General features: G+C 41.6%; 1 protein-coding gene across 6 annotated transcripts in view; it reads left to right on the top strand.

Moving 5' to 3' along the window:
• The first annotated feature begins 3,823 nt into the window (after positions 1-3,823).
• TUT7 (terminal uridylyl transferase 7) overlaps positions 3,824-10,918 on the top strand; it is a 67,447-nt gene continuing 60,352 nt past the window's right edge. For 3 of the 6 annotated variants that reach the window (XM_074395494.1, XM_074395492.1, XM_074395493.1), the window contains exons 1-3: positions 3,824-4,054; positions 5,093-5,643; positions 10,696-10,877. In XM_074395494.1, coding sequence (XP_074251595.1) covers positions 5,124-5,643; positions 10,696-10,877 — 702 coding nt within the window. In that variant the 5' untranslated portion in view covers positions 3,824-4,054; positions 5,093-5,123. The remainder of the gene's footprint in view (positions 4,055-5,092; positions 5,644-10,695; positions 10,878-10,918) is intronic. The other 3 variants (XM_003941133.4, XM_074395495.1, XM_010351874.3) reach the window with 1 other exon arrangement.

The following is a 10,918-nucleotide window of genomic DNA, read 5'->3' as shown; positions in this document are numbered from 1 at the left end:
GGGATAGAGCACAGAGCTTCCCTGCTCTCTCTAGGTGAGCCAACCTTCAGCACTCACCTGTGTTCAACTCTAGGGAACCTCATCAAGTCTTTTTGTTCCAGACTACCTGGAGAGCTTGATCTTCGGCCTCCTCCTTCCCTTCACAGAGGTCAGTTGGTAGAACTCAATGTTCTAACCCTCGAATCCCCCAATCGCTTGGTCTTTCTGGTGATTAGCCCCATGCTGGGGCCATGCAGGGGCCCCATCCTAAATCACCTCATTAGCATAAATCCAGTTTAGGGGCTCACTATGAACACGGAAGAACATTTCTATCACTCAGGAAATTTCAAGGATTTTAAGAGCTCTATGACAGAACTGTCACAGAAACTGGGGACAAAGGCCAAATATATTTTATATTATACCACTGGGGTAAGAGTCATAAGGTCTGAGATCAGGAGGTGAAGGGAAAGGCCTTGAGCCATTGAAAGACTTTGGTTTTTTACTCCCAGAGAAATTGGGAGCCAGTGAAGTGTTTTGACGGGAAAATTAGTTAGTCCGGCTTTTAACATGAATTTTCTGGCTACTGTGTCAAGAGTAAATTGGAGGACAAGGTGGAAGCAAGTGATAGTAGTGAGCATCTGGCTGGAAGCAGTGAAAGTGGTAATAAGTTTTTGGACTCTGGACAGATTTGAAGGCAGAACCAACATAACTTGCTAACAACATGGATAAAAACCACGACAGTTAAGCATTAGAGCTCTAAAAAACCAAACCAAACCAAATAAACCACAGGGAAAAAGTTGGCTGATAAAGCTATGAATATAATTCCTACATTTCTGACTCCCTGGCTCTATAGAAAAAGAGCACTGGGTTTGTTAAGAGTTGACTTGTCAAGATGTATTACAATGTTAGTTTCAAGAAATAATTACAAGAGTGTCAAGATGTATTACATGTATTACAATGTTAATTTCAAGATAGAATTACAAGAATTTTAAGATGTATTACAATGTTAAGCTCAAGAAAGAAAATTGTAAAATATGGAGCAGTATTAATGTCCTCTGAGCAACGCTTAACAGTATATAGCAGCCTTTGCCCTCACATTTCTGCTCCAGGTTGTTGGAAATATGTCAAGACCATGAAGCAATCACCACAAAGATTCTGAGAAACTCATTAGTCCTTCCAGTGGCAGCCAAAGAAAAATCAAACAATAATTTCCAACTGGATTGTAAGGATTCCTAGAACCAATTTAAATATCCATTACGGCATAATGTGGACAGAAAAAGGTATATTAGGTTGTCATTATCTTTTGATTAGTACTGCATCTTATTTTAGAGAGCCTCATTTGTCCTCAAGATGAATCTTAAAAGCAAGCAACTATTAGAATAAGAGAAGCTAGACTTTTGGAAAGATGTTGAAGAAAATGCAAATTTTAAATGTTTTATTTTTAAAATTTATTTTTGAGAGAGACAGGGTATTGCTCTGTTGCCTAGGCTGAAGTGTGATGGCACCATCATAGCTCACCGCAGCCTCCAACTCCTGAGCTTAAAGTATCCTCCTACCTCAGCCTCCAGGATTGCTGGGACTACAGCATGAGCAAAAGTGCCTAGCAAAAATATTTTAAATCCGACCAGGCAAGGTGGCTCATGCCTGTAATCCCAGCACTTTGGGTGGGCGAGGCGGGTGGATGACCTGAGGTCAGGAGTTTGAGACCAGGCTGGCAAACATGGTGAAATCCCATCTCTACTAAAAATACAAAAATTAGCTGGGTGTGGTGGTACACGCCTGTAATCCCAGCTACTCGGGAGGCTGGGGCAGTAGAATTGCTTGAACCTGGGAGGTGGAGGTTGCAGTGAGCGGAAATGGTGCCACTGCACTTCAGCCTGGGCAACAGAGTGAGGCTCTGTCTCAAAAACACATTTTTTTTAATCCTTAAAAAGATGTATCCTCTGCTGCTACTCTAGAACTCCAGATGGAGGCAGATTTCTAAAATTTTTTTTTTTTTTTTTTGAGACAGAGTTTCACTCTTGTTACCCAGGCTGGAGTGCAATGGCGCGATCTCGGCTCACCGCAACCTCCGCTTCCTGGGTTCAGGCAATTCTCCTGTTTCAGCCTCCTGAGTAGCTGGGATTACAGGCACGCGCCACCATGTCCAGCTAATGTTTTGTATTTTTAGTAGAGACGGGGTTTCATCATGTTGACCAGGATGGTCTCGATCTCTTGACCTCGTGATCCACCCGCCTCGGCCTCCCAAAGTGCTGGGATTACAGGCTTGAGCCACCGCGCCCCGCGGAGGCAGATTTCTAAACCATTTCTTTTGTACAGGAATCACTGGCTTGGGTGGGGTATGGTGACGCTGCTCTCTCAGAATTAATCTAATCATGTATCACCACACTCTCTTTTGGACTATATTTTCAAGGCCACCGTCTGCCTGTTGAAGAGAATATTAGTTTGATGCTCATGTATTTTCAGAATCAAAATATCTAAGTAAGGAATTATATGAAAGTTGTAGAGATGTGTTTTACATCACTTTTAGTATAGCCACATGGTTAATAACAGCCTCATATTCAGGGTTTGGATTGCAGTAGTGCCGTTTACTTCACTGCAATTGCTAAATAAATCTCATCTTTAAAATTGGGATAACGATACAGTCTTTCTGAAGTTGTGAGGATTAAAGGAGTTAAGGCTGGGTATGGTGGATCATCCCTGTAATCCCATCACTTTGGGAGGCCGAGGTGGGAGGATGGCTTGTGTCCAGGAGTTGGAGAGTAGCCAGGGCAACACAGGAGACGCCCGTCTCTACAAAAACAAAAAATAAAAATAAAACAAAGGAGTTAATATTAGTAAAGACTTCAAAACAGTTACTAGCATAGCCAGTACTTTGTGTATTTTTTTAAGACCACTGCTGCATAGGACCTGATAGCTTTCAATTTACATGCTTTAAAAAAGCAGAGAAATCGAAAACTGTCACATTTTCCCAACGCTCTCTAATTTCACTAGTTGCTTGACGCTTTTCAAAGCATTTAGAACACTGCAAATAGGAAGGTCACAAAGAAAGAAAACCAAGGAACCCGAGTTCGAAGTGTGCTTTCTTCAGTTCAAAAGTTCTAGTTTAACGGTCCTTGGTCATCCCTTGCCATCACACATACTCTTCGAAACGCACTTTATTTTTTTAAGTAAAAGTTATCCCTAAACAACCTAAGAAAAAAAGCAGACCCTTTTCCTCCACCACTCTGAGATCCGGGTGATCAGTGGATGTTTACATGCTGGCATTTCTACAAGGTCGGCAATTAAGAATTCAGAAAATCATCACGCCCAATGATCAGAAAAACCCCAGGAGCGCTATGCGGCCTCGGAGCCTTCGCTCCCCCTGGAAGCAACCGGGCAGCACAAAGGGGCAAAGCTCAGGCCCCGAGCGCGGTGAACTCGGCTGTGCCCTCCCGCCGGGTCCGCGTCGGCTCCCGCGCCTCTCCCGAGCATTCAGCGCCCAGAGCAGAGCGGGGAGCGGGAGGCGCATCGTAGCCGGGACAGAAAAGGGGCCGGTGCTGCTCTCGGGAGTAGTTGGGGCCTGGCCCCGCGCGCGCCGGAAAAACCGGCGAACCGGCTATCCCGCGAGCAGCCAGTAACCCGCCCGCGCCGAGGGGCGCGCCCCGGGGCCAGACCAGACGCCCGACACCCACAGGGAGGGTACCGGGACGCGGACCAGGCGGGGCCAGGCTGGACCAGGCGGGGCCAAGCGCGCGGGGCGGGCCCGGAGTGTGGGCGGGGCACCGCGGGGCGGGGCGCGACGGGCGGCCCTCCCGGCGCGGCGCGCGTTTCCGGTGTGCGCGGCGGAGCGCTAGGGCGGGGGCACAGTCGGCTCCCAATCGCGCACAATGAGACAGCGCTGAGCGCCGGAAGTGGGGCCGAAGGAAAACACGGAGAGGGAGCCCGGCCGGGACAGGAAGAGGCTGGGGACCGCGGCGAAGGTGGTGAGTGCTCCTGGGCGCCTTCTCCTCACGTCCCTGCCAGACTCGCCTCCGCGCTGATTCTCCAGTGGGTTTCCTGGACTCCAGAGTCGCGGTCCGGCCTGGCCCCGGAGGTACGTTGGTTCCATCCCCCGCCAGCCTCCTCGCACCAGTTTAGGTGACCGAGGAACCCCCAGGCCGGCAGAGACTGAGCTCTCGGTTCGAGTCCGTGTTTTCACTTTTTGTCACACTCCGAGGGCTCAGAAGACGGGATTTGGGTCAAGGCATTCGGCTCTGGCCCCCTGGCCGGCCGGGGGAACCCCGGAACCCCATGGAGGCAGCAGGTCACTTCCTGCTTCCTGGTCCCCACAGTGGCTTCTTGGCCAGGAGTGCAGGGACGCCTCCTCTTTCTCCACGTCGGGCTCAGAAAGGTGGAAACTGAGGCAGATCGGTGGTGGAGCGTTCAGACGAGGATTGAAAAGGAGTGTCATTCCTCAGGGAATTGCTGTTCCTGACAAAACCAGACTTGTTTGTGGTTGGAGAACGGGGATTGAGGATGTTAGCTGCAGTTGTCGCTTGATCGGAAACCCAGCCCCTTTGATTACAGCTGCACCTTGGTCTGGAGCCCAGCCCCTCCATAACCTAAGCGCTCCGAGCCGGTCTATCCAGAATAGTGTTGGTGAACGGACGGAAAATGGGAGTTAAGAGATGTAGTACTCCGTTCACGTAAAGTTTCGGTGTATAACACTTACAAATAACTGCCCACTTCAAAAAAAAAAAGACTGTTTCGAGAGTTTAGTAATATATTGGCTTGGGATGAAGTTTTCTTTGAAGAGAAACGCATTGTTACATAGGGAAAAGCCGACCAAACTTGCTATGAGTAATATTCTGCTATGCTACAGTTGAATCTATAGACCTTCTCTTATTCACAGATTTATTCTTCATGCTAAATAGTATTAATTTTCATGAAGAATATTAGAGGACCAAGGCTCTCAAGCTTTAGGGTAATGCACTGATTATTAAGGGTGTGATAGAATTTTTATTTTAAAAAAGATAGGGAAAGTTTCTTTCTTACAGGCTTTTGGGCATCTGCTCGATAAACGTGTTATTCTGTATACTTGTGTGATATCTTGTTATGTAGTTTGATATTTCCCCAAAATGCCTTCTTTCAGGTGCAAAGTAAGAAAATTGAAGTCAAAGACCATGGGAGATACAGCAAAACCTTATTTCGTGAAGCGCACTAAAGACCGAGGGACTATAGATGATGATGATTTCAGAAGGGCTCACCCCCAACAAGATTATTTAATAATGGAGGACTATGCTAAAGGCCATGGCAGTAAAATGGAAAAGGGCCTTCAAAAAAAAAAGATAACACCAGGGAACTATGGGAATACCCCCAGAAAAGGACCATGTGCTGTTTCCAACAATCCATATGCATTTAAAAACCCAATCTACAGTCAGCCCGCTTGGATAAATGACAACCACAAAGATCAGAGTAAGAGATGGCTGTCTGATGAACATACTGGTAATTCAGACAACTGGAGAGAATTCAAACCTGGACCTAGAATTCCTGTTATAAACCGACCAAGAAAAGACTCCTTTCAAGAAAATGAAGATGGTTATAGGTGGCAAGACACGAGAGGCTGCAGAACTGTACGACGACTGTTTCATAAAGACCTAACAAGCCTAGAAACCACGTCAGAAATGGAAGCAGGAAGTCCTGGTAATGTTTTCTAACTTGTCAGCGATGTCTTATTCTTTTTCATCCAGATGAGTTTTGTTATTTTCAGCAATTTAGTTTCAGTTTTTCATAGTTTCTGTTTTAAGATGTAGTCACTTATTGTGATTATTTTAAGGACTGTAATCATGATATTTGGGCAGCTTCAACACATTTCACATCTTGATCCCTTTTAAAGTTTATCCTGCCCCAAGGCTCATTTTACTTTAGTAAACATGTTTTTTGCAGAAGAGGGTAGTTATATGCCTCAGGGGACCATATCATAATTGCTTAGTGGTGTGTATATTTTAAAAATCATATGATTATACTTTTGCATTTGAATAATGAATGTGTTCATAATATAAATGACAGAATATAAACTTTTTTTAAAAAAAAACGTATCTGTTGTTGTAAAAACACAATAGAGACTGTTCATCTCCTGCAACAAGCGATACATCTTTTGGGTGTAGTGTCAGTGTCCTGAGAAGAAGAATCTAAGATTTTTGTTTTTCAAAAGGGACCATGACAGGTTGAGAAACAAGTTTAGAAAGTCAGAAATACAGATTCAAGCTTTGCTGTTTGGTTTCAATAAGACCAAAACTAATTTTGAAGTGCCCTCACATGCTTGGTTAATTGCCCCAAAGGGATAATAAGGAGATAATATGTTTTTCTAAAAGTAAAAGGTAGATTTGGTCCATGTGGCAGTGATTTCTACAAACAGGAAGGTTATTTTTATCTAATGGGCAATATTTACTGAAATGAAGTAAAGACATAAATTGGATGGAAAAAATGAAGTAAAGACGTAAATTGGATGGAAAAAGAAACAACAATAGTATCGTAGTTGGAAACCTGGACTTTGTAAGTTTATTGGCTGAAAGCCTCTTAGTGGTCACATAGAATGTGTTGCAAACTGACCAACACTTTTAAATAAATTTTTTGAGTTTAAATGCATTCAGTCAATGCAGCCACTTTCTAGACCACCCCATGCCTTTACCCTTCATGTTATCTCACAGTGGCCAGTTCATATATAGATTACCTGTAAGGTGTTTGAATTTGTGTCCTGTGCATATAGAATACTTAAAACCGAAAAGGTCATCTCTTATCTTTACAAGGTCTTATGATAAAAAAAAAAAAGTCTCAAGCATTTGTTAATATTAAATGGAGGGAAATGTGCTTTTCAGAGATACTTCTAGTTGTCAGATCTATTTATTTATTTCTATTTTATTTTATATTTTATTTTTTGAGACAGAGTCTCACTCTGTCATCCAGGCTGAAGTACAGTGGTACAGTCTGGGCTCACTGCAACCTCTCCCTCCCAGGTTCAAGCAATTCTCCTGCCTCAGCCTCCTGGATAGCTGGGACTACAGGCACACACCACCAAACCAGCTAATTTTTGTATTTTTAGCAGAGATGGGGTTTTAGCATTTTGGCCAGGCTGGTCTTGATCTCCTGACCTCGTGATCTGCCTGTCTCAGCCTCTTAAAGTGCTGGGATTACAGGCGTGAGCCATCGCACTTAGCCGAAAAGCATTTTAAAAAGAATGTTTATAGATCAAAAATTTGCAACCGCTTGCTGACTGGAAAACTTTTGTATGTATTTTTATCTTATATGTGTTCTTATAAAAGCAACTTAAAGATGATTTTAAGTGTATTTGAATAGGAAATGCATTTTGCTATCTTTTTATTGGAGGTAATTCAAAAGCTTGCATGTTTTCCCTGTATGACATACAGGTATATGCTTTCACAGTTATTAAGTAAAGGCTTCATATTGGAAGTATTTTGATTTGATACAACATTTACTTTAGAGAATATTTAACTGAAAGTATAAAGTAAAAAAGGATCTTGTTAAAGAGATTGAAATTTATTTATCAAAATTGTGTCTTAATAAGAAAGGGTCTGCCAGGCGCAGTGGCTCATGCCTGTAATACCAGCACTTTGGGAGGCCAAGGTGGGCAGATCATGAGCTCAAGAGATCGAGACCAGCCTGGCCAACATGGTGAAACCCCGTCTCTACTAAAAATACAAAAATTAGCCAGGTGTGGTGGCACGCATCTGTAGTCCCAGCTCCTCAGGAGGCTGAGGCAGGAGAATCGCTTGAACCTAGGAGGCAGAGGTTGCAGTGAGCGGAGATCATTGCCATGTACTCCAGCCTGGCGACAAAGTGAGACTCCATCTCAAAAAAATAAACAAATAAAAAATAAGGAAGGGTCTTATTCAACAATGTGAGAAGATATAATGGAAATTATGTTAGAGTTGCTTTTTTTTTGTGCCCCAAATACAGTACTACCTTCTTTTTTTTTTAGCTCTACATTACTGCCCCTACCTTATCCCTCAAATGTCCTAGGTTGCTAATTTAATGTATTTGGGACATTGCCGTTAATGATCTTAGCTGGAAAGCCTCCACTCAAATACACATGTCCTTTGTGAACCATATGCAAAAAAAATGTGGGAAACTGGGAATGCTGAATATAGAGAACTGTTATTACAATAAATCCGAGGTGAACCAGGTAGTCTTCCTCTAACTAATTATGAGAATTTCTCATCAGTACCTAGCTTTACCCTCCAAGAGTCCCTCCAGTGAGAGTTTTTGATAGTTTTTACCATGCATTCCTGGGAAACTCAGTTTAGAAGGTTGTATCACCTTGTCAGTGCTAGTCCACTGTAGATGTGAATGGGTATATTCCAAAAGGGCTTTTAGTAATTTCTTCTTAGTTTTTATGTTGTTAGATAAAAGGCTGAATTTCAGGATTCTGTCCTTTGTTTGTTTGTTTTTTAGACAGTTTCACTCTGTCACTGAGGTTGGAGTAAGATGGTGAAATCATGGCTTACCACAGCTTCACCTCCTGGGCTTAAGCAATGCTCCCACCTCAGCCTCGGGAGTAGCTGGAACCACAGGAGCATGTCATCTTGCCTGGCTGATTGTTTTCATTTTTGCTAAAGATGACGGCTCACTATGTTGCCCAGGCTGGTCTTGAACTCTTGAACTCAAGCAATCCTCCCACCTCAGTCTCCCAAAATGCTGGAGATCACAGGCATGACCTACTGCACCTGGCGCCATCCATATTTTAATCTATATTTTCAATCCCTTTACTTTGATTTAGCCACGTGGTTTTGGAGAAGTTGTTCTCTTGGATTGGCATTGTCCCCATCTGTACAATGGGGATGGTATTAGTATTAGTAGGATTGCTGTAGGGATTAAATTGAGGCAGTACATATAAAGTGCTTTAAATCTGTTGTAAAATAAGATACACCATTCTGGTAGCTGCCTTTATCTGACAGAATTTTTGCAGCCATCCACTTCTGTATAAAAGCGATAGGAGTTAGTTAGTTGTGGTCTTTGGAGGAAGAGAGAAGTTACTCTTTCCAGAAAGTGACAGCAAGTACAGTAATACGGAGAAGGCCTTGTGACCAGAAGAGAGGAAGGGTTTAAAAACGAATTCAGTTCCCTATCAGTTACTGGTTTACAAACTAATAGGGGTTTTTCTAAAGGGTGTCGCAGTATTATTCTAAATTTGAAATGAGTTTTTGCCTAAGAGACCTATAATAATAAAGTCAGATGTGATTTTTTTGGATAACATTTATAATGGTAAGCAAACTAAATGAGAGTGGACACATCTCTAAGTAAAAGAAGTGCTTTTCTGAATTAAAAAAAAAAATTGTTCAGACCAGGAATACTGGCCTTAAAAGATTATGATAAATTTGATTGGGAGTAGGGGAAGTATTAAAAAAGGAAGTATTAAGGTAGCCCAAGGTAGCCTGATTTTCTGTTCAAATGACAACCTTTTAGTATTTATTTGTTCGGTGCCTTTTGATTGATTTTTTAAAACTGCTTTTCTAACACTTTAATTTTTTTTAAATTTTCTCATATTATAGAAGTTGTTTGCAGAATATCATGATAGTGATCTCAGATAGTTTTAGCGCAATGGTTGCTGGCTATCCTTTAGAGCTCTCAGCAAGCTTTTTATAAAATTGGAGGTCTTATATTTCCTTTTTGGACAGATTTTTTTCAGGTAGCCAGCTCATTGTAATTGCCATACTAGTAATAATCATTTCCTCTGAAAACTTGATGGAGGAATTGCTTCATGTAGGACATTTCAGTAGGTTTATATTTCCAGGCACTAATGTGTTACTAATAGTTTCATTTTTTAAAACTCAAAAGAAGTTATCAAAGCTATATAAAACAGTTTTTTATAGTTTAATCCCACAATCACTTTAAAGTTGAGAAGTTGTAAGTTTTAAAAAGGAACAGAATTATTCATTATAAGGACTGTAGAACTAATAGCAGGGTTTATAAACTAATGTACTTAGAGAAAACTTTTGTTTCAATTGCCAGTTGTTTTTTTCCTTTGAAATATGCTCAGTGTACAGGCCATTCAAAGAAGCTAAAATGAAAGTAAAGATAAAATGAGAGATAGTTGTCCTTAGTAAATAAAGGTTTGGCTTCGACTTCTTCACATTAATGGAGGGTCCCAGCTTATGTGTTAAATTGAAGGCTAAATTTGCAACTAAATGATTGATTTTTCACTTCATATGAGGATGTAGTTAATTTCTGAGTTGTCCAGGGGTACATTGTCCATTTTGCCTTATTGAGATTGTTCACTTACAGAAAATGAAAGCAAATATGGATGGTTTTAATTAGAATAACAGGTGTACTTTCAGGTATTATTAGAATATATTAGATATATTTACAGTATGTATTGTAATATATTACATGTAATAGAATTATAGATATACTTGCCTTCCGAGTATAATTTTTCTGTTAAGTTTGAGTATGTTCAACAGTATACCAGGAAGAGATAATAAAAATAAATTATGTGATAGAAGTATAATTCTTTTAAGTTTTCCAAAATGATGATTTCTATGGATTAACATCTGCAGGTGATGTACTCACTGACTACGGTATTCAAGCATTTTGTACATGGGACAATTACCTTTCCTTCTGCTCTGCATTCAGATGTGATTTATTCTCCCACATGATTTAATATATATGTAAGGTCTGCTTTTTACTCAGGAGTAACATTAGTCAATATTCCCAATAATGTTTTTCTCCCAACTTAAGAAAACAAGAAGCAGAGGTCCAGACCTAGGAAGCCACGGAAGACTAGAAACGAGGAAAATGAGCAGGATGGAGACTTGGAGGGCCCTGTGATCGACGAGTCTGTGCTTTCAACGAAGGAGCTGCTGGGCTTACAGCAGGCTGAGGAGAGACTGAAAAGAGACTGCATTGACAGGCTAAAAAGGGTAACATCCATATATATATGTGTGTGTGTGTATGTATGTAT

Source organism: Saimiri boliviensis, chromosome 2 (genome assembly GCF_048565385.1).
Source record: "Saimiri boliviensis isolate mSaiBol1 chromosome 2, mSaiBol1.pri, whole genome shotgun sequence".
Lineage (NCBI taxonomy): Eukaryota > Metazoa > Chordata > Mammalia > Primates > Cebidae > Saimiri > Saimiri boliviensis.
Note: the sequence above shows the minus strand (reverse complement) of the source record. Positions and strands in the feature narration are given on the sequence as shown.